Source organism: Rhinatrema bivittatum, chromosome 2 (assembly GCF_901001135.1).
Source record: "Rhinatrema bivittatum chromosome 2, aRhiBiv1.1, whole genome shotgun sequence".
Taxonomy (NCBI): Eukaryota; Metazoa; Chordata; class Amphibia; order Gymnophiona; family Rhinatrematidae; genus Rhinatrema; species Rhinatrema bivittatum.
Genome location: NC_042616.1, coordinates 55,005,354 through 55,032,236, shown reverse-complemented (window position 1 = coordinate 55,032,236; position 26,883 = coordinate 55,005,354). Strand labels below are relative to the sequence as shown.

At 43.2% G+C, this 26,883-nt stretch overlaps 1 protein-coding gene across 16 annotated transcripts in view; it reads right to left on the bottom strand.

Moving 5' to 3' along the window:
• Positions 1–26,883, bottom strand: part of MAP4 (microtubule associated protein 4) — a 456,329-nt gene that overhangs the window by 273,329 nt on the left and 156,117 nt on the right. For all 16 annotated transcript variants that reach the window (XM_029588164.1, XM_029588168.1, XM_029588169.1 and 13 more), the window contains exon 4: positions 14,802–14,870. In XM_029588164.1, the coding sequence (XP_029444024.1) occupies positions 14,802–14,870 (69 nt within the window). The remainder of the gene's footprint in view (positions 1–14,801; positions 14,871–26,883) is intronic.

Genomic DNA, 26,883 nt, shown 5'->3' with positions numbered 1-26,883 from the left:
GGATTCAGGAGTAACTATGATCTAAGTAGGGGTTGTCTCAGATGTGCTTTTGGAATCTTTAGTCCTGGGGTACTTCAATCTTCAGACACCACTTTCTGGATCTGCCTGTGAATTTATGGCCATGTCAGTCACGGGATTGTCTCAAACCATTTGTGGTGTAATTCATGTGTTCAAGACATGATTTAGATTTGGTCTTTTGTTCAGAGATGATCTGATGTAAGTGGAAATGGTGAGGTTAATTCCTTTGACATGGTGTGATCATTATTTGATCAAGTTTGAATTGTGATGCTTTACTACCTTTTAAGAGTTGGGAAGTATCTAGAAAGGCTCATGCCAGAAGAAAGAGGAAGCTGGTTAATTTTTTTTTGAACACGTCAATCTATCTATCCTATCTAATTCGATCTTTCCGCTGATGCATTGGTGGATTTGTGGAATAAAGAAATGAGAGCAATTGATTTAATTATGCTGCGTTCTTGGTTTTCTGAGATCTTTGCACGATAAACAGAGGACGTCCTTCGGAAAGACAATGGTGAACATCTGGCAGATAAGATTAAATGTGGAGCCCATGTTGCAATCTATGGTAGTGTGGATCAGAGAGCAAACATTACTACAGCTTCAGCATAATATTCCACAAGGAAGTTGGTACCGGTAATTTAGGGATTATTGAAGCAAGATACCTCATGTTGAACACTCAGCATATCAGTGTGAAATTTGCCAGACATTTTATGGATAAGACTCCTCAATCATTGTGATTTAGAAAGTAAAAGGTAGAATCAGCTAACACTGCGGCTGTTTTGTAGTTTTGAAGTTGCTACATGTGACACTGATAAGATTCTAGGTAAATTGAGACCTATTCCCTGTTTGACCATTGTCCATCCTGGTTGATAAACTCTGCCAGGAATAGATGGCTTGTATGGATCAAGCCGATATTAAAATGCTTTAAGTGAAGGGATTAGGCCAGGTTCTTTGACACAGCACTATGATGCCCCCATACTAAAGAACACTTCCTTGATTTGAATAATTGGATAATTTAGGTTTTTATTTTGTTTTGATTTTTAGCTCAGGTGATTGAATGTTTCATCTAAAATTTCTGAAGTTGCAATGCAACCAGTTTCTAGATCCATTTCAATCTGGTTTTAGATCTGGTCATGCGTTCTAAAACAGCTTTGGTTGCTTTGTTGGATGATCTGCACCAGGTCTTGTGGTCAGGGATAGAAAGTCCTTGTTAATTTTGTTAAGATTTGTCAGCAGCTTTTGACACTATTGGTCATGGTATTCTGCAGGAATAAGTATGGGAGGCATGGTCTTGTACTATTTTGATCTTTTTGGAGGGGAAATCAATTGTATTAGGAGATTCTTGTTCAACTTCTTGGCCTTTAATATGTGGAGTGCCAGAGATCAATGTCTTTTTTTTTTTATATGAAACCTCTGGGTAAGGCCATTAGAAAGTCTGGCGTGTGTTCATGCGGATGTGCAACTAATTTTCATTGTGATCTGGACTTTAATGAAGCACTGAACCAATTCTTAGAAGCTATTTTGGAGTGGATTAAAGAATAAATAGAAGCTAAGCAAAACAAAAATGTTTTGGGAGAGGAATACAATGAGAGAGTTTGAATGCTCAACTAGTACTTTGTGTTCTTCCTCTGGAACCCAGGTCTGTAGTCTGGATGTTATTTTGGATTCGGGTGTAAACGTGGATGCTCATCTCTGTTTTTTGCCTAAGTTTGGCTTGTACTTCGGTTGCATTCATAACATGAAAAATCAGAATTGGTCACAATAATTCAGGCACTACATGTGGGACTGCCTTTAAAGAAAAAGTACAAAAGCTTCAGAGAGCAGCATACGGCCACATGTGTGAACAGGCTGTGGTTACAGGGATACAGTCAGCATGGTCCTAAAAGGATCTGCACTGGCTGTCAGCATGTGTGTACAATTTAAGATGCTCAGATTAGCCAAACTTGGTCCTTAAGGGTCTCACACCAGTTAAGGATTTCAGGATTGTTGCAACAAGTGTGCGAGACCAATTTGCATGCACTGCATCTCCTGAATGCAAATAGATCATGTATATTTTGTTGTTGAAATTCTGAAAACCCAATTGGGTTGCAGCCCTCCAAGAGAGTTTGGGAACCCCCTGCTTTAAGACCTTGAATAGCAGGGCTCAATCTACAAGACTGCTTACACCAATATTTACCCACTAGGGCTTAAAGGTCAGCCCAGGGGCACCACCTGCATGTCCCATCTCTGCTGGGAGTTGGCACGTTAGGACACATGAACAGGCTTACTCACGCTCTGTTCTGCATTTGTGGATTGTCATTCAATCCGCAAAGAAGTTTGCTTGTAAGTACCTGGTTAAAATCTGGCTGTTCCAACAGGCTAGGGCGAGTGAATGGCTGCCGTTTGATGACTTTTTTTTGCTTTTGATAAGTTTCAAGTTATACATTTTAAAATCCTTCTTTAATATGTAGAAGATTTTTAAAAAAATGTAACATGTCCAAACAAAATATAATGTATTAGGTTTATATATTTGGATTTTACTTAACTGTTGTAGCCTGCTTTTGAGCACTGCTAGGGAAAAAGGGATTTTTTTTTCACATGTCTATATTGTATATTTTGCACTAAATGCACATATGTAGATTAAAACATGATCACCGCACTATGAATGCTTTTGTCTATAGTACTGCCAGGTAATATCCAATTGCATGTACATTTGAAGGAGTGAAAACCACCCAGCCTGAGACAGCTAATTCTTGTAAACACACAAGTTAACTACTAGCGCAATAGGAAGAAAAAGGGTAGCTGCACTGACAATATCAGTGCTAATCGCAGGTATATTTCACTAAATGCAAGTGCGAACGAACGAAATCCGGGACAGCATGCACCTTCTTTGGTGCAGACCGCAGGACTGCCGGGGGTAGCCTCTGAACAGGGCCTATTGCTAGCATGGCAGACGTGTAGGAATGGGTGAAAACAGGCGATTTTATCCTTTATGGTCCTATAAACTAAGCAGCTATCTGGACATCCCCCTCCTGCTCCTCCCTGGTTCTATGCTCTCACTGGAAAAATGAAAGGCTTACTAGGATGGAAGTTCAATTTCTAAAATTAGACACAAAAATAAAAAGACTATTTCATGTAATTGTGGGACAGCAAAGACCAAAAGGCCCATCAGTCTGCCCAGCTGACATTTTATGCACGTTTACCCGTAACAGATTAAATTCCCACATGGAGCCCAACCTCCAAATCCATATATTGAATGCCAGGGCAAAAGGCTGCCTGGAGTAATTGTCAAAAATTTCCCAACTTGTGTCTTCACCGAAGACCTGTAATGTTCCTTTAAAGTGATTCCACCAATTCCAGCCTGATACTAAAACCCTTTGCATCACTATGAAAGCCAAGTAGCTTTAACGCCCATTTCCATGGTGATAGAAGCAAACACCATAGGGTCCTTTGCACAGCGAGGCTGTCCTTAGCACGTGTATGGATGTGTTGTTGGTCAATTGGTGCCTTGGTCTTCCAAGGTGAATGGATACCATAATTGACCACCATTTGTAAAACATCCATGTGCTAAGGCTTTGAAATTATGGATTTTCTTCTTCTGCACATGAGCCGATAGAAATTGCTAAGACCCAAATATCTTGAAAACCCCAAAATGTTAAAACCCACAATGGACCAGAACAAAACCCATGTAAAACACAAAAGTTGGTGAATGCTCTAATCTTATGAGTGTTTCAAATTTAGAGGTTTTCAAGCTGGGGAGAAACTAGCCCATTTTTGCCCTTTTAAGTTCAGTAGTCTAAGAATAATTTATCAAAATTTGACAGTGGCAAACTGGGAAGGTGGGTTAAATTTGTGATTGAAAGAGAACCATCAACACCCCTAAGATTATGGGGGACTTTGCTACGCCATCCAAACAGGACCAACCTGCGTGCAGGTCTGTCCAATGTACAAGTCCACCATTATCCAGGCCCCATGCCGACTAACCTGAGGTCTGAGGGCGAGGACACCAAAGCAAGCTTACATTTTGGGGGGGAGGTGGCTCATTGTATTTTGCCCTACCAAAGCATCCAGAAGCAGGCAGGAGAGATGCAGGAAGTCCCAGAGGAATACTCTAATACACTAAAAGGTATTCAGAGCAAGGGTGAGACCATGGTAGATCAAGGCGAGGGGAGGAAACAGACTGCTGTCATTGTGGAGCCATTGAAAGTAGATTCCTACCACACATGGAAAACACACACAAAAAAAAAGTTACCCATGGTACAAAAATGCATAAATTATGAATGAAATTTGAACAAAAAAAAAAAAAAAGATTTAAATTTTTATAAAAATCCAGTTTTAAAAACCCTTAACCCATATGTTGTGCCGACAGGTAGAAAGGAAGGTTTCAGCAAGCGAGGAGGCCTTCGGCAGAGGGGAAGCCAGCCGCGCTACCCTTGACGACTTCTACACGAAAAGTCCAGGAGGGTAAAAGCAAAGAGCTCTGAGGAATGGTCGAAGGTTTGATACAGTGATGAGGAGGAGGAGGAAGTGCACTGGTCTTGAACTGGTAGTCCCAGTGTGTGGAGGAGGCAAACTCTAGGCTTCTAGGACAAGAGAGAGAGAAGGGGGCAAGGAGATGCAGGAGAGGGGGGCAGAAGGAAAGAGGAGGAAAGGAGGCAAAAAGCACAGGTGGTTAGTAAAACCGTACATTGAGAGCAGCAAAGTGTGTTACAAATACAGCACACAACAGCGGCACAACCGAGCTTTCACGGTGAACACGTTTTAAAAGTTACCTCAAAGCAGCCCTGAAAGTTAGCAGCAGAAATCAATTTTGCAGCAAAGAGTTAGTTACTTGCCAAGAGCTGCAGGGACAAAGCTGGAGACACACCTTTGAAATTAGTTTACCTCAGTGCAAACGGGTTATTTGACAGCACAGCGAACGTGCGGCTACAACCAGAGACACTGTACCCCCTCCCCACCAATACCACATGTTTACAGACAACGGACAGAGAAGTCCAGTTTCCAGCTTTTACTGTATGTAGGCCTATTCTCTAAAGGTGTTTTTCAGAGTAATTTAGAGTCTGCCAGTGTAGGTTCAAGCAGGACTTCACACATTTCCAGGCTACACAGAACTGTGAAGGCAGGACATTTAAATTGTAAGCGGAGAAGTGTTTAGCACCCCGTGCAGAGCATTGCATTAAAGAGGAAAAGACGACAAGGTACCAGTCTATAAGCCCTAAAGAGATTGAGTTAGGACAAGAGATGCACAGGGCAGAAAAAAAAAAAAAAAAAGCCGTCTAACTGGATCCCAGTTCTACATCAACGGCCAATTCTCTTCTGCCACTGTAGCTCCATTGGGGGGGGGGAGCGCTGTTATTGTAAACCTGCTGCTCGTTCTGAGATAGTCACGGGGCACTGCGTAACCTGCACACCCCCTAAGTCAGAGAGCGCATTTCAAACCGGCACTGCTCTAGATGGTGCTCCCTGCTAGGGAGAAAAAAAAAAAAACCACATTCATGTGCCGTGCATTTTCTAGGGATAGAAATCTGAAAAAAAAAGCACAAAAAAAAAAGGTACAGTTGTGTTAATGGCAGTCAAAAGCCTGCTTTACAATTGCATCCTTTACTTGGCAAATGCTATCAAAGATGGTGGCTTCCCATGATCATCAGTAGGTATGGATCTGAAGGGTTTGGGCCATTCTATACCTTCCATGGGATCATTCGGAACAAAGATTTAGAACTCTCAAGTAAGCAATCCCCAACGCTGCATTTAATAAATGAATTATCTAGTTAAAGATTAAGGATGCCTTGCAGCCTTTGCAAACACTAATGCAGGGAACCTGGCCCCCCCCCCCCCCCTTTCCTGACCAAACTAATTCAGCGAAAAGCCCAGGTCGGCAGTGTGCCTCTTTATTACAGGGAAATTGTGGGTTTAGGTAAACGCCCTAGCCAGAAAAAAAAGGATTTCTTGGGGGCAGCCTGGTGACTCGGTGGTAAATGCTAACACTGCCACAGGGCCTGGCCAGGGACTCTGGTGCAGTCTACACAGCACCTGGGAGAGGAGTCCCAATCGTTGTGCATCGGCGCCACCTAGTGGCTGGACATGGTGCCCGTGCCTGCAGGGTTCTGGAAACGGGCCTGGTGCGTGGCTCCGGCCGAGGACGGTCACGGCAGCCACCGGTTGAGCTGGAAGGGGGGGGGGGGGGCTCACCGCACCGCAGCCCAGAGGCAGGTTCTGATTAAAATTTTAAAAGCTCAAGGAGGAGACTAGCACAGGGGGGGGGGGGAAGAAAAGCCAGTTAACAACACGCCCAAGACCAGAAACAGCAGCGGACCCTGCCACTTCCACTCCAGTGTCCCTCAGACGAGCTCAGTCCTCACGACGAGGTGTCTGCAGAATCCAACGAGGCCCACGGGCAGCGTCAACCTGCTTCAATTCAGCACAGGACGACAGAAGCTGAAGTCTGCGGTGAGATTTAAATGCTCCCAACTAGCGTCCTGGCTAGATAGAGGATCTGACAAACTAGCTCCCTCTTCCCTTTCTTGCTGAAGTGCATTTTCCTCTGCTGTAGGCACACTTTTTTCCCAGTCTACCACTCTGAACTACTCGAGAACCAGGAAAGCCAGGAGTCAAATCCCACCGATGCCCCTTGTGACCTTGGGCAATTGCCTCGCCCTCTGCTGCCCCGGGTATAAAAAGCTTAGGATGCGAGACCTCTAGGGATGGGGGGAAAAACCATCTGCCTGAAGATAACTGGCCTTTGTGCTACCGATGGAAAGACGCGAGGTATATGAAACATACAGACCCCCAACACCCCCCTCTCCTAAGCATTTTATAAGAAGCCACACCAAGGGAGTAGACAAACCTATAGAAAAAAAAAATTCTCACCACAAAAAGGGGGGATGGATGCATGAAACATCCTCCCAATGCAGGTGGAAACAAATGGGGGAACAATTTAATCAAAGTTCGGGATAACGCTAGAGTATCCCCAGCTGCAAAGTGAAAAATTCAAATCCACGGTACTGTAATAGGAAGCAACCTGAGCAGGCTAGATGGGGCCAACAGTCCTTATCCAACATCACATGGCCAAGACTCAACTCATTTGTAACCACACAAAGGAGAAATGCACAACTCAACTTAGAAAGATGTGTATTTCCATGCGATGTAATCAATACTGCATGTAGACACTGGGCTTTTACTTGGACCCTGCCAGCAGGGCAAATCTGCTTTCCCTGCCGTCTAGGGGCTGATGCACACACCGACCACCACATGACAGTCAGCCAGTTAGCAGACAGGGACCCAAGTTTTGTTAAAAAAAAAATCTCATACGTTACTGTCATTTTCCTAAACTAAGTTTCTCCATGCTGTTAATGTCTTTGTAAGATTCTTCCCAGCTCACTGCCACCTTCATGGTATTTACATGTACTCCTGGATCCCTTCCCTCCCCCCCCCAGGGGATAAAATTAACAAAAGGAGTGCGGTTTTTACCCGACAAGCACGTGATAGATGCATATTCTTAGACACAGATTTATATACCACGCCTACCTCATTTTTAAAGGCAACTGTACGCTCTGCGTTTCTAACGCTTAAGAATCAGGCTGTGAAACCAGCCAAGGGTAATGGTGCTGTGTCATTTAAAATAAAAATAACTGATCCCTGGGGGGGGGGGATGAGAAAGGTTACCGGGAGTTTCCACTGGGACAGAGAGCTTTTGTTCTGCCGTAACACACACAGCAAGGAATTATATGGCATAACAGGATGGCTTCCCATTGAGTCAGTGTGTGCACACTTTTTTTTTTTTTTTTTTTTTTTTTTTTTTTTAATTACTTGTTCACCCACCTCATCCGTGTATAGGATTTTTCCCCAGCCATCCTCTCAGCATTCACCTTCAAGGGGCCTTCAGAGAGCAACAAATTATGAGGGAACATCCCTCCACCTTGCCAACCTCGTGTTTCATTAATCTGTACACTGTGGAGCTGCAATGTACCGCGTTCATTAAGCCCAAGCCAGCAAGTCGCTTGGGTTCTTTGCGGTAGTCTGAAACCCTTCTATGAGGTTTTGGGGAGGTTAAAGAAAGATAGTCCCCAATCACGATTTTATTCATACTAGGACACCTCGCACAGTTCTGACAGGGTCAAACCTGTTCCACGAATGGATGACAATCCTCTACACATTTAACAGTGCGCTTCACAGACTATTGCCTGGGATGGCCGGAGGGAAGCTAAATAAAATCTTATTGGGTAACAAAAGGAAGACTTAATGCTTCGTGCTGGACTTTTTTTTTTTAAACCACACAAAAAAAAAAAAAAAAAGTTTTCAACAGTTGTATCCTGCCTTTGATGCACAGATTGCTTGAAGGTGGAAAATATCCCTGTTCTGCAGCTGACAAAAACCAATGCCACCCAGTCAGCAGCAGCAGGTTCACAGAACGCATCCTCCAAGCAGTCAAGTCCCTGGGCCGTGGGAGGCAATCCCAGGCATCAGGCCACAGAAAACACCTGGTAGCCAGATTCAGGGCCCATGACTGCCAGGGTTTCAGAAGGGTGACATGGCCACTGGCTGAGAACTGTTACAACTGGACCAAGTGCGTTGGGAGGGGATATAAAATATAGCAAAAGAAAAAAAAAATCCCAGGTCTCCTGGCATCAGATCCCAGCCCCGGTTCTGAGCTGGAGAAACTGCTGGGTCAGAAAAAGAAATCTGACAGCCAAATAGAACTCATCCGATCAGACTGCAGGTAATTTGTTATTGCAAAAAAAAAATAAATAACCCACAACACACCCTCCAATTGCACAACAGACATCCTGCAAGGCTCAGACCCTTCCTCCATAGCAGGGATCCCACAGCTCAGTCCCCTGGGTCTGCAGCTGTTTGGTTCTCAGGATTTCCACGATAGATAGATGCACAAGGCACATCTGCAAACTCGAGGCAGAGTCTGGATTGCAGTCCTTAAGGACCCTCCTGTTCTGCGCTGCCAAGCAAAAGACCCGAATTTCAACTCCTAGCTTGGGGTTCATGTCTCCTGGGCCAAAGCAAATTTAAAAAAACAAAACAAAAAACCCCCCACACATTTTAACATCCACATCCCCTGGAGTAGGAAATTCTGACCTGGCAGTCAGCCAAAGATTACGTAGGGCTGTGTCACATGCACTGTGCTCAGACCCAAGAGGCTATATACATGCCAGAGCTCAGATGAGAGATGAACGACGAACATCCGATCACTGCTGCTAGCTTGTGAGGAAAGTGTTTTCATACCAGGACTAGATAAGAGTGAAAAAAAAGGTTAGGCTTGAATTCATGCATTGCGTCAGAGGCCAGCCATCATAAAATGTAGATGTCACTTAGTGGGGGGGTTAGCAATTCAGTTTCTACCCTACCAGTTTCTCCTTGATCAGCAGTGAGGCAGAGCACCCAGTCCACCTCTGTATAATCCACGACACCCTCCCTCCTCTGTGCCAGCGCTACTGAATTCACCTGCAGCAGTACACCTCGCAGCCTTTTGTACGCCTGGGACTGGCCGGCTGGCTACCTTTAAGTTACATGGACTAGTTACTGATGAATGAGAAGAGGGGCCCCCTCAGGAAATGACAGAACGGGGGGGGGGGGGGGGGTGTGAGGAGAGGAAATCCTACCTCCCCCTCCAGATTACATGGATCAGCCCTGCAAGCAGGCTGTCATTTGAAGAAAGTAGCTAGCTTAAGAAAGTTCATTAAAAAAAAAAAGCTGCACTTAAAACCACCTCCCTCCACTGGTCCTTCTCCCAATCCTCGGGGGGGGGGGGGGGGGGGGGGGGGGGGGAGAACACCCCATGCCCCTCTCCCTCCCAGTCAATCATTGAAAAAAATCCTCTTCTCCTTTTGCACCTGCCACCTCCAGCTACCAGCTCCTCTTTAAAAATAAAAATAAAAATCCCTCCCTACTAGCCACCAACTCTACCATACTTAACACCCCGGGACCCATAAGGGTTTAGTCCCAAGACCCAACCTGTGGGTTGAGAGCCGAATGTTAACGAGCAGGCCTCAGACTGTCAGTCTGCTCCACTCAGGCTCCACCCCCACATCCTGCCTTCAGTATAGGAGGTGGGGGCCTGAGAGCAAGGCAGATGCCGACAATCTGAGGCCAGCTTAGCATTCAGCTGCCTCTGCTTTCCTCCCAGAGGTGCAGACTCTGAACTGGCCCCCAGCTTACAAAAGCAAGTCCGCAGGGCAGGGAGGAGAGTTAGGAGGGGAAAAAAAAAAAAAAAGGATTCTGCTGGTGCTGGGTGCAGTGCAGCTTCAGGGGGGCGGGGCGACTTGCTTTCTCCTCCATTTCTTGCAGTCACTGCTGCTTCGTGGACTAGCAGAAATGCTGCCAGGGACCAGTGGTTGATAAAGAGTGACCTAGTTCAAGATGGAGCGGAACAGTTCAAAATCAGGCTCTCTCTCTCTACCCTAAAGTGCTACTGGATATACAAGAGTGCATGCTCAATAGAGCTTACCATCTAGTGAAGACAGACATACATGACAAGAGTATGAAAGACTATTATAGAGAAGCGGTTAGGATTTAAAGGCTGCGCTCTTTAGAGAGATTTGCAAGCGGAACTCACTCCCTCAGCGCACACCACTTTTAAGGCACGCTGGTTATTTCGACCTAGATTCACAAAGAACCTTGATGCTTCAGGTCAAACTGAAGCACGGTTAAGTGCGACTGCCCAGTGAAGCCAAGGGATAGGTTGTTCCAATACCCGGGAAAAAACAGTGGTTTTTAAAAACGGGGATTTCTATTAAGTTGTATTCATCCTAGCTCACTGCAGAATGAATGGGACATGTCGTATAGAAAAGGATAAGAAGTACATTCAGTGTAAGCACGGATGAATAGTATCGCACAGTGACCTACATGCTGCAGAACCCCTGCCTTCAGGTAAAAACTGGACATTTAGGAAGGAATGAATAGTTTGTTCAAGACTTCGATGTTATTAAAACTGGGGACTGAATCCGTACAACGCACACTGAATCTTAGTTATTTACGCATTTCTAGGTTTTTTTTTTGTTTTTTTAAAGCAAGGAAGTGCAAAATCGAATCCATTACTAAAAGGATTCCAATGGCTCTCCACACAACCAGATAATTCAAGCGGGCAAATCAAGTGGTAAAACACATCCAGTGTTTCAAACACCTGATAGAATAAGTACTCCTTGCTCTTGAGTACTGAAAGCCAAAATCAAGACATGTCTTAAGCATGCATGAGGTAACATACAAATCAGAGGTCATCAAAAAACATCTCAATTATCTTTTATTCTATAACATACATAAGGCCCTACACAACATCACACCTCTCAACTTAACATTTCAAATTCAACTACACTCATCCGTGAAACCAACCAGAAGCGCTTATCAGAACAGACTAATCACACAACCGGCGAAATCCGCTCTGAGGAAACGTGCACTATCCACAGCGGGCCCTTCACTTTGGAACTCTCTCCCTCCAGACCTGCGTCTAGAACCATGCCACACTACATTTAAAAAGAAACTTAAGACTTGGTTGTTCAAACAAGCTTTCCCCTTGAGCCAATGATCAGGAAGAAAAGTATTTTCACTCCCACATGCCATGTTATTTATTGATTTATTTAACTGCATGTTTATTAACGGTCTAATATTATACACTATTTGCTTACTTTGATTAGTTTTTGTTATATGTTAAAACTTGTTCACTTCATTTGTTCAATTGTAAAAACGTTTTTCCTAATTCTGTTCTATGTAAACCGCTAAATGTAGCGATAGTTACTGTTCCTTGTAAACCGGGGTGATATGTATATTATACAGGAACCTCCGGTATATAAATTATATAAATAAATAAACAAACATGTTTTTACATCTGTAATTACTACCACAATTGGACCATATACAAATCACAAATCAAAAATACATTAAGCAAACATTTGTTTCTAACATTTTAAATACTCAAAAAGCATCCCGACTCATACTATACCCTCATTCATACCTCATGCACACATACCCACCATATGACTAAACCCACATGATTAAAATATACAAAAAATAAAAACTGGTATTGCCTTGTAAAGTACAATATTTTATGTATAATTTATATATGAATTCACTTCCTCCTTAGAGAGCCTTGCACCCCAAGGCTTCCTCAGGGAGATCCAATGTACTGTTCCACTCTCCAATCTCACCCCTGTATTCTATTCTTAGTATTTTTGTTAAACATCAAAACCTATCTTCAATTATATCTCATTGGTTCACATCTCTGATGCGGTCCAAATCGCAAAATCCCATCTATAATATAACCAACAATAATTCCCATTTTAGCTACTTCTCAAATACACATACTTTTAGTTCACAAAATTCTCATAAGAACCACTCAAGCTCCTATACCTATACACATTTCAACAAACGTGTCTCTGCTGCATCTAACAGCTATTGTCACTCACTTAAATTTCACAAACATCAACAATTAGCCACTTCCCAGATGATTATTTCGTTCCTTTATATCAGTATATCCATGTGCAGGTCTTACAATGTCTTAAGTCTCTCAAACCTGAGACAAATGCTCAGGATAATTTCATACCACTATCGAAACTTCAGCTTTCCCCTTTTATACCCAAAACGTTAGTTACTATGTAAACATAGTTAATTCACCACCGTCAGAATTCCTCTTCTCACAGGTATTACACAGAGTTTCTTCTCCTCGCGACTATTACATCGATATTTTTCAGGACGCTGAAAGAGTCTCCAGCATTTCAGACGCAGAGATAACCTCTAACACAATGCCCAATTTAAATCCCCACTATCCAATTACAAGCTCATACTAACTCCTACGTCATCCAACCTAACATCTGGGTATTATCGACCGTATTCAAACTTTATACCACCGCGAGTACTGGACACACCAATTCCATTATAGTGAATCCGTATTTCTACATTACTGTTCTAATAAAATTTTACCAAAAAAAATCATGAAGGAAGATTTTCCCTATTCTTATATCAACTATACTCTCCCCAGACAACATAATTTAGACACTTTTGATATTGTATCATCCAAATAACTCAAGCGTTTATGTTTCAGGTTTGAGAGACTTAGATGCTGGAAGACCTGCGAATGGATATACTGATATAAAGGAACGAAATAATCATCTGGAAAGGGGCTAATTGTTGATGTTTGTGAAATTTAAGTGAGTGACAATAGCTGTTAGATGCAGCAGAGACATGTTTGTTGAAATGTGTATAGGTATAGGAGCTTGAGTGGTTCTTATGAGAATTTTGTGAACTAAAAGTATGTGTATTTGAGAAGTAGTTAAAATGGGAATTATTGTTGGTTATATTATAGATGGGATTTTGCGATTTGGCCCACATCAGAGATGTGAACCAATGAGAGATAATTGAAGATAGTATTTTTGTGAAACATCAAAATCTAAGAATAGAATACAGGGGTGAGATTGGAGAGTGGAACAGTACATTGGATCTCCCTGAGGAAGCCTTGGAGTGCAAGGCTCTTGTAGGAGGAAGTGAATTCATATATAAATTATACATAAAATATTGTACTTTACAAGGCAATACTGTTTTTTATTTTTTGTATATTTTAATCATGTGGGTTTATAGTTATATGGTGGGTATGTGTGCATGAGGTATGAAGGAGGGTATAGTATGAGTCGGGATACTTTTTGGGTATTATATTTAAAATATTAGAAACAAATGTTTGCTTAATGTATTTTTGATTATGTGATTTGTATATGGTCCAATCGTAATAATTACAGATGTAAAAACATGTTATAGAATAAAAGAATTGAGATTTTTTTTATGACCTCTGATTTGTATATTACTTTATGTATTAGAGGATATGCATGTAATACATACCTAATTAAGCATGCATGAAACATCTAAGGTTCTCCAGCCCAGGACTTGTTAACTAATTGTGCTGTTTAGGATGGAAAATCTGGGTGTTTAATGCACAGACACTAGCAACGATCACACTTGAAGACAGGTGGAGGGAAGGAGGAGAAAATCCAGAAAGAAGCAGCACAAGCAGTTTACCCCATTTGTTTCAAATACCAAGATTTCCAGCATCGATCAGATGGGCAGACCCATCTACTCCAAGTCCCATCTCAGCAGTGCTGCACACCTGGTGGATGCATAGACATACAAGGGGGAAAACCCCCAAAACTATACCCATTCTATCACTGGCAGGACTTTCAAGCAAACTCCTAGACATTTCCTAATCTTCCTCCCACCCACCCCCCAAACACCTGTAACTGAAGGAACCTTCTTCCAGAATTCACATGGTTGGTCACGTCACCTTGCATGACTGCCAGCAGAGCCAACTTTAAGAGTTCCAGTTCTTGGACCTCTGCACTCCGAGGCAGCTCACCCTGTGCACGCGTCAAAAACATCCGTCTACCTTGGAAGGACTCGATCCAACAGGAACAGTGTGCAAACGAGCAGACGACAGCGGTAAATCCTCAGAAAAAATCCTTTTGGTGATGGGGGTAGAGGGCTAGGAACGAGACAGGTTTGAAAAGCTTGCACCACACTGCTTTAGGCAGAGAGCAAAAAGGAAGATACAGTACCTATATTCCAAGGAACTCGTGTTTAAAACCAGAAAGCTCTTCCTAGAACTGAAAGTTGGAGGGTCGGGCTCTACAGCTTGAGTTTGGAAGATTCTCCGGGGGGGGGGGGGGGGGGGGCGCGATAGGTCACATTACTGAGCCAATGAAGATACTCACCTCTGCGGGTTGGGGGGGAACGATTTTGGCAGCAGCAAATCCTGGCTCATAAGAACAAGTCAGAACAGTGACAACCTCTAAACCTCTTCAAGTAAAATCAGGAGCTCCTACCTGTGGCGTCAATCTCCCCGATTTCATGGTCACCATTCTCTAGCACTGCCTGCTTGGAATCCACAGTACCTGCAAAAAAAGCCGCATGGGAACATTAAAGGAGATGAAAAACCCTGCACAGACATTTCAACTAAAAAGAGCATCCGGCAATTCTGACAAACTATTGGAATATTAAATCCGTTCTACTCAACTCACATCCTTCAATTCACATCACGTACAGGCAGTTATTGTTCATTAGCACAGCAGCGCTATTATTGTTTCATACGTAGCTCGATAAAACAAAGGTGTGCGCAAGGAAAATGACTGCCAAGTTCAAGCTATCAGTGGCAGGGCCGGGACTTAATCCCAGTAATTAATGAATCCTGAACAATGCCTAAGCCACAATACTCCTTGCAGCAAGGATGGCAAGAAACTGCACCAGTTACGTCCTGGGAGGTAAAGCAAAACCTGCTCTGAAAGCCTGGATGTTTGACCCCCCAGCCAGTCCAGAATATTTTACAGTTTTGCATTAAGTTGGTTTCTTACAAGTTTTTTGTTTCCCTGTTGCCATTGTCAGGTGAAAATGAAGAGCCTAGGCACCTGGCACACAGTCAAAAGCCACAAGCCCTATTACTCCAAATATAAGGATCTGAGACATGACCTACAGGACTATCTGTTCCTTGGCAGAGCCAACTGTCAGACCATATAGAAGGGCATGGGTGGGTAGGTTCTTCAGCAGCCCTTAGCTTCCATGTCATGAAGATACAACGTAAGATTTTGCCATCCAGGATGTGGCCATGATTCATAAGAACACAAGATTTGCCATATACTGGGTCAGACCAAAAGATCCATCAAGCCCAGCAACCTGTTTCCAACAGTGGCCAAACCAGGCCATAAGTAGCTGGCAAGTACCCAAGGGGTATTTATTTATTTAAAGGAATTTATTACCCATGCCCTCCAATGTTTGGGGTGGCTCACAATAAAAACAATCATAATCAGATCAAAATAGAAACCAAAAAAAAAATTCCATGCTGCTTATTCCTTTGATAGGCAGTGGAATTCCCCCAAGTCCACCTTAATGGTTTATGGACTTTTCTTCCAGGACCTTTTTTTTTAAACCCAGCTACATTAGCAGCTTTTACCATAGCCTATGGCAATGAATTCCAGACTAATTATGCATGGAGTAAAAAAATTTCTATTTGTCTTAAATATATTGCCTAGTAAATTGTTGCATATCCCCTAGTCTCTGTACTTTTTGAAAAAGAGTAAGCCACTAATTGTTTACCTATTCCACTCATTTTACACACCTAGCATAGCATATAGCCTCAGCCGTCTCTTCTCCAAGTTGAAGAGCCCTAACCTCTTTAGCCTGACAGGAACCGTTCCATCTCCTTTATTCATTTTGGTTGCCCTTCTCTGTACCTTTTCTAATTCTGCTATATCTTTGAAATGCAGTAACCAGAGCTGTACACAAAATTCGAGGAGCAGTCTCAAGACGAAGCAAGTCAGAGGCATTATATTATGCTTTATTCTCCTATTCCTTTCCTAATTCCTAGAAATCTATTTGCTTTCTTGGTGGCTGTCGCCACACCCTGAGCAGAGATTTTCAACATATCCATGGAGGATGGCCAAATCCTTTTCCTGGGTAGCTACTCTTAATGTGAAACCTTGCATCGTGTAGCTATAAATTTGGGCTGCACTTCCCTACGTGCATCACTTCGCTCGTATCCACCTCAATGTCATCTGCCATGTTGGATGCTTCGTCTCCCAAAGTCCTCTTGCAGTTTAGAAACTTTTGTATCAGCAGCAAAATTTGATCACCTCACAATCCCATCTCTAGGGGGATTTATAAATATTTCTTATATTCTGCAAATCCACAATTAAGTACATGGAGTTCTGAATTTGTCTGCATTTAAAAACATGAAAGGTTAAATGGAAAGAAACTACGGCTCAGACCGTGGCACTGAGGTATTGTTTCCCATCCATAAAGGCTGGCTTGGTATGTACTAAATCTTAGGGAGGAACAGAAGGCAGCTGCCAGCGACAGAGCAACAAGCAGGGACAGTTTTGGAGAAGACCCTCCGGCCTTCCAAGCTGGCCTGGCAGCATTCTAAGAGGGAGGGAGGGGGAAGGGATGAAAATCTTGGTTTTCTGAACCTGAACTCAAGGCAAGCGGCAAGCAGCCACAGTAGACCGGCCAACTTTACCTTCCATTCCCAGAGGCAACGGAAGGTAAAGTGACTTGCCCAAGCTCAAAAAAAAGGTGCCTAAGTAGAAGTAGCATTTGAACCCCAGGTTTTCCTGGCTCTCAGCCCACACCACAATATAACAACTTCTACAGAGCAAGGTATGACGTTTCAGTCCCAACTGTACTAACCAAAAAAAGTAGCCTAGGCTTGTTTGCCATGGAATGGATTAGTGGGGGTCAGGAAGCAGAAGAGTTGAACAGCACTTTCTGGTACATGATAGTGATTTGTTACTGGGTAGGCATCAACTTTTTTCTTGCAGCTGAGTGCCACCAACAAGGTTTAAACAAAAAATACAAAAAAACACCGTAGCTGCTGGCACCCACCTGCTTTTTTGTGGCTATGTGCAATTTCTAGCACATGCGGCCCAGAAACCAAAGTTCAATATCCCTGCTTTCTCACCTAGATTCCCCACCTCTTTCCCTCTAATCTAGCCTCCTTGAGGTTTAAAAATCCCATCTCTTGAGCCAAGTCACAATGTCTCCTTCCACTGCAGTGTAGGAACCTGGGATCCCCCTCGTGCTAAAGAAAAAAGTGACTCCGTACTGCAACAGCTTCTCTTAAACACTGTTCCCAGCTTTACAGCCTATGGGTGATGAGCCCACACCCCGACAACCAACAACGGAAGGGGACAAACAGCCACACCTGAGAGAAGCGTACAGTACACAAGGCTCAGGGTAGTGCTATGTGCTGTATTCACTGTGCTTTACCATTTACAAGCTCTATGAGACTGTACCTCTGAAGTGGCTTAGCAGGGCAGCAAATCAAGACTGACCAGGCCTGCTTTCCTGACGCTACTGGCAGCCCGACCAAAGAAATCAGAATGGGTCAGTAGATAAGACCCCCAAAACGGTCCGTCTATTCTACCCATTCCTACTGCAGACCCTACCCGATTACGGGCTTTAGCCTCACATGTAAAGATAGTCTGGGCTTATACCAGTGTAATTCTTTTTTTTGTTTGTTTTTTTGCACTTTCACCGCCTCCCTTGGGAGGGGTATTCCACACACCTCCTCTCTGAAAGGGAGGGAAGGGAGAAAAAAAAAAAAAGCAGATATTTCTGCTCAATCCTGCTCATAGTGAAAACAGCCAACAGCTGCAGGCACTTCTCCGGGATCAGTCAGCTATGCTCAGCAGCTTAAATTAGCTCGGCTAAAGCAGCTATTTATGGAGTGACATCCATGGGCGGCTTTCCTGTTATGTGACACGCACAGCATGGCACGATGGACCGCACAGCAACGCCTAAAACGCTGAACTACCCAGCACATACAGAGAGGATTTTACTGGCAGAACGAGCACAGGGGCGCAGCAGCCACCATTAGTTGTGCTGATAGGGTCATGGAGCTGCTGGCACGAATACAGCTGAGGTCCAAAGCCTGAACTATGGAGCAGGGTTCTTGACCACCCCCCCCCCCCCCAAGTGAAGAATTGAGTTTTGGGTTGGGCTGTACCGTATCAAACACAGGCAGCAGCTGACTACAGGTCACTCGCTCACCACCCGCCTACCCCGCCAGTACAAAGCTTAGGGTGCTCCTAACCTTTGGTGAAGGGAGCCAATATTTACCTTATAGGTCCCAAAGCAGTACCAGCAGAATGTGTTTCTCCCCCCCCCAAAGTGAGCCAGAAAGTTTAACAGGAAAATGAAGAATGAAAAGTGAAGAGAAATTGTGGAGCCAGAGCACTGGGAGGAGCAATGAAGGAAGCATGGGATGGATTATACAGGGGGGAGGGGAGACGATAGGAAAAAGACCAAGGCAAGAAAGTCTGAAAAGAAAAAAACCATAAAGATGGAACAGATTGAGTAGGAAAAAAAACACTGAGGAAAAATGTTCAATCATGATCTTGCATTTAAAAGTTTGCTTCGCAATTTTGAATTGCTGCTACATAAAGTTATTACGGAACTATTACACAAAATATTCCCTGCCCACTTAGGGATCTTTGCTTTCAATTTTAAGTTTTTCCCCAGGTATCTCTCAATTTTTTTTTTTTTTTTTCACAACAAAGTTGTTTACCCAGGAAAGAAGAAAAAAAATGTTTATCCCCCCCACCAATTTCTCCTGGTTTTTCCCTTCTTGAGGCAAGACTAATTACCAAGAAAAATAAAACATGAACATGAAGACCCCAACGTATGCTGGTCAGGTCAACCGGAAAACCAAACCCGTTTGAGGGTGGGCTGGAAGCAGAGCTAGCGCTGAAAACCAGTGGTCTAGAGAGAGTCCATCCTCATGCTTTCTAAGCCATAAGTGGCTCTCAGAGGCAGACTAGAAAGGCCAAGTTGCCAAATTCACATTCTTCATTTAAAAATGAAGCTATTCCTTCCTCCGAATGCATGCCCTGCGATGTTTTTGTAGACTTCACTCCAAGGCAATATTTCAAGTTCAGACTTATTTACCAAATTTAAAATACAAGAAAAACCCCCAAAACTTTTCAAATTACATTTCCAAAAATTTACTTGAATTAATAAACTGAGACAAGAAAAAAAAAAACCCAGTATAAACACTGCCATAATACATTAATTGGAAATAATGATTTAGTAAGAAAAAGAAATACAAGTCATCTAATCCCAGTCCTCAAACTAAGGAACCCAACCTCAGGAAAAAGTTAAAATAAATTCCAACTATCATATATATGGAGACTTAATATTACAGTGGAGCAGATTAATCACTGAATAGACGCTCTGCTCGCTTCAGCGGGAGAAAATGTGATTACAGAGGGCAATTTATCACTCAGAAAAGTAGTTAACTGAGCAGGAGAAAAGAAAATATGTAGCATTTTGATATTTAATAAGGCATTTGCAGGGAAATATTTAGAATTGAGTGCTGCTTTTTTTTCTTGCTAACTCCTTGGGCCTTAAAAATTGCATCCTCTTCTTTTGAGGTCTAAGTTTCAAATAAAAGCAAGAGTCACTCAGTTTTCAAAACCGGTTCTGACAGATGTCCTCACCCACCACAGACCGCTAGCATTATGAAGCATCTGTCCCCCTAAGACAGAATACCCCTGGCTCCAATATTAAAGGCTTCTCAAGAGCTTACACAACTGAAAGGCATGTTACCAAGCTAGCTCAAAAGAAAGGGAATTTGAAATTTGAATTTATTAAAAATTTAAGAGCTATAGTATTAAGATTTTTTTTTTATTTATTTTTTAATCATTCGCTCTCCAGGGAGTACAAAATTTGATTTCTCAGCTTACGCGAGTGTGAGCGAGGTTATTGAAAGCCGCTTTTATGAGCCCCACTGATCAACGCGGACCCAGGTAAACCCAGTTCCACCTGTGCTGGCATCACCACACTACCAAGCACAGATCAGGAGTAAAAATCAAGGGGTAGTATAATTGGAAGGAGGGGGGGGTAGTGTTTCTCTCAGTCTACACAATATTTGAAAGGTGTTTTGCAGAAACAAGAGCAGAGATGAAAGTTACTTATCCAGTAACAGTCACAGAACAGCCTGGACAACATGAGTGCAGCCAAGACTAGAAGATATGAAATTTAGTTGCCAGGATGGGATCCAGGAAGACAGATGCTATTTCCATAGGCCTCTGAGCACCTCCATCGTGTGCCTCCCCTTCTCTGGCCATCCCCCCCCCCCCCCCCCCCAACTAAAGCGTGCCCTCATCATCCAACCTCGGCAGAAGTTAGGGGGACAGGCTAGCGACAGTATGGGCACAGTGAGCACCCACTTCTGGACCCTACCAGCATTTGTCCCATTTTGAAGAGAAAAGTTTCTTACTGCATTCTCAGAATCTCAATGTGCTTTAATACATGACTCTCAACTCTGTCACGGCCAGAAGTCAAATACTCTTGCCACCACAGGCTGGGATTCAACTCACTACCACAGGCTGGATTTAAAGCTTCTGCAGGTCATTGTTTGCCCACATCTGTCCTAAGAAGAGGCAGCAGGCTGGGAACTCTTGTCTTAAAAGCTGGAAAAGCCAATAGGTTAACACATGCATCGCCAACTACTAGTTTTCACTTGCATGCAAAATGTGCTGAAGTAAATGCCCTTTTATTAATGCATATAAAATAGAAGGAAAGCACACATTAAGGATAATGACATGGACTTTGGTCTAGATCGTAAATCCTGTCGCATGACAGCATGGGAAGTTTAAGCTCTGTGGTAAGGAAGATACATATCCAAGATTCCCAGCTAAGCTCAACACCAGTGTCCTTCACTGACCCTCCCGACTACTCCCTCTACAAGCAGCAAACGTTAGCCAGGCTCATGGTTCAAGAGGAAATGAAGACCGTATGTGTCTAGAAAGAATGTCAACGCAGTTTCATTTCCTAATCCCAGCACACACTTAGGATTTTGTCTTCTGTCACTAAAGACAAACAATGCGTCCACAAACCTCACTGCTGGGAAAACCACAGCCGAGAAGCCAACCTCATTTGTATACAGCTGCAGATGTGCAAGTATTTGGCGGCCATCCCAATTTCTGCTTCAAAATTTCCTTTGGCTGCAACTTCTTGCTTGCTCCGATAATTCCATTCGTTGAAGATCATTTATGCTTGTATTGAAACAGAGGCACTTAACTTCAGGTGGGAAGAAGCCTGCTACTGAAGGACTTGTCCTCAATGAGATTCCCAGTCCTCACTTTCTAAAAATGTCCAAAGTGTAATACATGGATGCAACACCGTCCCAGTTTGGGGGGGGGTTTCCCGCCACGTAACATCTGGATTCTTAGTGAATTCTACTCTCCAGCTTGATGTGTCATGCAGGCTTCCACCATAAACCAAATGGCCTGTATTACAAAGTCCAAAGCTGGACTCTGAGTAGAGTGGGCACACCACTTAGTAGCACACACAGGATCCCCCAAAAAGGGGGCCAAGCTGAACAATTCTCACCTACGGAAAACAGGATAGCAAAAAAAAAAAAAAATCCACCTAGCAGTGTTGGGAGTTGCATCAGGTTCTTTTGGCTGTGGGAAACTGCTGCAATACTTGCTTAAACCGGTAAAATACAGAGTGAAAGGGGAACCCTGGATGTGGTGAATGGCAGCTCTTAGGAAAAGTATATGGAAGGAAAGGAAAAAAAAATTATACCACACATCTGAAGCAGAAATCATATAAACAGATATGGACATAGAAAGGCGTGCATTAACTGGAACTGTAAATTTCTAGTGCATTTTAAGTAGGTCAAGAGCACCGGAGTTGTATTGTTACAGCTAAGTAAAGCAGATCTCATGTCTATATGAACCGTTCCTGATTTTAGGTAACACAAATAGGACATCACCACTGTTGTGATATTGCAAATTAAAGCTCAGGCGTAAATAAGACTAATTATGAATATTCAAAAAGGGTTTAACATTTTCTGCCAGAGTATTTCAAATAAATACTTCATGTGTGTGCAATTTGTTTTTGGCACAAGTTTGCAGGGTACGACTTCTTGAGACTATGCTAAAACAAATCCTATGTAAATATTATAATCTAGTAGATTTTAAAAAAGACACCTTGTTTAATCCTTAATACTACTGCAAGAGACTGTTAAGTAACCACTCTCTAATCCCTCGGCTTAAGGAAACATTGCCATGCCACACTTACAAGCACATACTGTGGGGAAACAACCTGGAAGAGCAAGTTTGCTCTCCTTAGAGCAGGGCTCTCCACAGACAGCAAGGTAAGCCATAACCAGCGGGCGACGTCCTTTGATAGCACAAACAGACCCAGCTCAGAAGTCTTGAGTTCCTACGCAGTCACTGGGCTCCCGAGCCCTTTAGCCTCTTCCAGAGCTTGTTTTAGAGGCAGTCTAATCTCCCAGGAGGTAGGTTGGTATTAAATGCATGGCTGATTTATTCTGTCTACAGCTAAGCCTTTCTACAAGTAAGTAAAAGCCTACTCTCTCAACATGCAAAATTAAAGTTTGCCATAACAGATCCCAAGTTGAAGAATGCCTTACGGAGCAACTATTTAAACAACCTGGCCTCATCAGGTAGCATGGACTGTTGGGGTGAACAGGCAGCACAGAATTGCTTATTCAAAGTTAATTTCTGGAATATAAAAAGGTATGAATTGATGACCAAGTAGCAGCTTTGCACACCTTCAATGGAAGTGGCCAAGGTGGCACTGAAGTTGTCATGGCTCACTCAAGCAGTCTAATCTGAAGCCAGCTAGCATATGGCAGTATGCTAGTCAAAAAAAAAAAAAGTTAGCAACTGCCCTCTCCAACCAGTTGGTATGAAAGGACAAACAGTTGAGAAGCTTGATGAGGTGGTGTCCTCTGCAAATAGGGTTTACAGTCCAAGGAGTGACAAGTTCAATCCTTTAAAATGCATGCATTTTTAGTTCACATGTTTTCACTGGTAGCTCAAGGCAAGTTACATTCAGGTACAGTAGGTAACTCCCCGTTTCCAGAGGGATCAAGGATGTATGTGAGGCAATGGCAATGAGGGCTCTGAGCCCCAGCTTACCTGGCTCTCTGCCAACCACTAGATTACACCTCAAAAATAGCTAAATGTATCATTCCTGTGTCACTCAAGCTCTCCTCCTCTTACCTGTTTCTGAGGGATGTTAACGATAGGCAAAAAATGAACATGTTATAAGCTATGCCTTACCATGCAGTAATGAGTAGAATGATTTTCACAAGTAAGCTGAGGGAAGGTGGCTTCTTGCTCATGTCAAACATGGATTCCACCTTCATAAGAATCTTAGGGTGAGCACGAGACTGGAGCCTGTAATTTGCTCACTCTTGATGTAATGGCCACTAGAAATAACTTTCAGGTGAGAAACTTCAAGTCCATTAACTTTAGTGGTTTCAGACATTGAATCAAGACCACATTCAGGCCCCATGGTATTGGTGGTTTAGTGAATGGAGGATTGGCATGCCAAGACCTTGATGAACTGACAATTGGGGCAACACTAGTACTCTCCACCCACTGACATGCTGCAACAGATATGAACTCGATGAAGAAGGTGCTCAGAAGCCAGAGGATGACTGAAGAGTAGATACCAAACCAGTCCCACAGACCACAAGAGAAGGCGGTTCAGCTGGCTGGCCCCATGCCATGCAGAAACCCTCTTCCTCTGGAAGCTATAGGATTTTCTGGTAGAAGACTTCCTAACTGAAATCAGCAGGTCTTCCATCTCTTTGCGAAGGAGCAAGGAGACTACGCATGTTCAACATCCATGTTGTGAGGGCCAGTAACATCAAATTCGCATTTCCTTGCTTTTCTGGCAGAAGAGTTGGTAATAAGGGAATCAAAGGCTGAACTGACCAAGGCCAGTCCATAGCCAATCTGAGGCTTTAAATCATCTGCCTTACCCTGAAGCACCTTCTGGACAGTACTGACAATGAAAGGAATGCAGAGAGTAGAATGGCACTTCATTTTAGCACCAAGAATGGGAGCTGATTTGCAGCTGCTCAGATTTATGGAGCAAGACATCAGTCTTCCAGTATGATCCATCCAGGCATCAATGTACCCAGGTCGGCTGTATTTCATTGACAAAACAAATAGTTTACCACCCCCTGATGTAAGGACCACTTGTGAGACTACAGAACTCAGTCTGCCATTGTATTCTGAATGCCTGGAGATGTTTTGATATGACAGGCCTGACTCCAGATTCAGAGGGCTTTATTCATAGAGGATATAAGAGCCTGAGCCTCCTTGTTTATACAAAACATAGCCATTTGGTTGTCTGTGTGGATCAAGATTCTCTTGCCCGAGAACATGCTCTTAGCACATATTGTATGGCCTGCAGCACCAACAGGTTGATTTGTAAATGGACTTTACTGAGCGTTCCCACTGAAGCCACCACATATGCAGGCAAGTGCGGGGAACCACACAGACTTACAAAAGTATTAACCCCCCTAAAAAGTCATGTGGATTACAAGTTACACAGATTGTTCCAGACAGCATGTTTATAGCCAGCCAGTATGCTCTTGAATAAATTTTCAGAGTCACAATTCATTTCTCATTTTTTTTGAGAACAAAAAAAAAACCTGAAAAATTGCTGCTTGCATAAGTATTCAACCCCCTTCAGACTAGTACTTGGTAGAACCACCTTTTGCTGCAATAACAGCTTTAAGTCTGTTGGGATAAGTTTCTACCATCTTTACACACTGTTTGGGAGTGATTTTTGCCCGTTCTTCCTGGCAGATTTGCTCCAGGTTGGTTGGAAGATGCTTATGGACCTCAATTTTCAGATAGTGTCAGATTCTTGATTGGCTTTAGATCTGGACTTTGACTTTGTAGAACATTGACTTTTTGCCGTTTAACCACTCCTGTGTTGCTTTTGGCCTTCTGCTTGGGATCACTGTTCTGCTGAAAGGAGAGCTTTCTTCCAAGTTTTAGGGGGTGTGTGCTGGGTTTTTTATTTTCTTAGAGACAAGCAGATAGTCTTGCATCTCTCTGTATATTATACCATCCAATTTTAACAAGATGGGATGCTGTACCACACTGGGCAACACTTTTCTGTTGGAATGTTTTGCACTGAGGATGGGCAGTGTTATGTTTGCATCACATTAGCGTTTTGAATTTTGGCCAAAGCTTCACTTTCATCTCACCTGACCACAAAATTTTATCCTACATTTTAGCTGGGTCACTCGGATGTTTTCTGGCAAACTCCAGATATGCTTTGATGTGTTTTTCTTCAGCAATGGCTTCTAGTTACCCTTCCTCACAGGCCGGTTGTATGCAGAGCTCAATATGGTTGACTGATGCACCTGCACTCCAGTCTCAGCCACTGAACTCTGTAGCTCCTTCAAAGTGATTGTGAAAGAAGCCACAGAGAGGCCAACAAGTCTCCTCCTTGCTTTTATGCAAAGTTTTGAGGGATGCCTTGGTGGTACGATGCGGCTTCCATTTCCTCACAATTGATCCAACAGTGCTCACTGTACTTTGATATTTGGAGTTTCTACAGTACAGGGGTTGAATACCTATGCAAGCAGCATTTTTCAATTTTTTATTTTACAAAAATACAGAGAACTACTTTAATTATGACTGAAAATTTACTTTAAGAGCATACTTGTTTACAAAAAAACCCCACTGTCTGGAACAATCTGCATGTCATTTGTAATCCACACAAATCTGACTTTAGGGGGTGGAATACTTTTTTGCAAGCCACTGTATGCATGTGACTTAAGACAAGGATGGAGCTTACCAACATCCAGAGCAGCTATAGGCAGGACCTTGTGAGGCCTATCAAAATCCTGGTCCTTTCAATAGAAGAAAGGCTTCTTCCTGAAGAGTCAATCCAGGCTCCTATGAACTGATTTGCTAGACAATTTGACCAGAAAGCCCAGGTTCTAAAGGAAAAGTGACTGTGGTATGAAGGGACTTGATGCCTGACAGGGAAGAGCACATTATCAACCAAACTGCCCAGGTTTCAGAACATGCAACTTCCTGCTTCCATAAGTGTGCAGCCACAGATAGACACATTGTGAACACAATCACCAAGAGGCCAAACAGGAGTATTCTGTAATGGTAGTGCACACCCGCCACCAAATCTGAGGAACCTCTGACGGGTAGGGTGAATGGAAAAATGCATCTTTCAAGGCCAGAATTGTTTGGTGTAAATTCATCTTCAACTTCTCCCAGATTACCAATCTGTTTGGGTTCTGCAAATACAGGATGGTCTATAGCCACACGTCTCAGAAGTTACGGTAAGCACCAGCAGGAATATAAATTGCCATACTCCTGCAGGGGGCAAGCTCCATGGCCCTCTGTTGTAGCAAGGAAGCCAATTGGGAAGTGCCAGAATTGAAGACTGACCTCCGCTTTTGGAGGAGGCCTGAAAGGCACAAGCAGTAGCCACAATATAAATTCAGGACTTGCTTCTTTCCCTGCAATTCTGGCAAAAAACCTAACCTTTCCCCTACTGGGGGGGAGAGGCAGGTCTCAAGGACATCAAAAAACCCGCCCCAGGTTT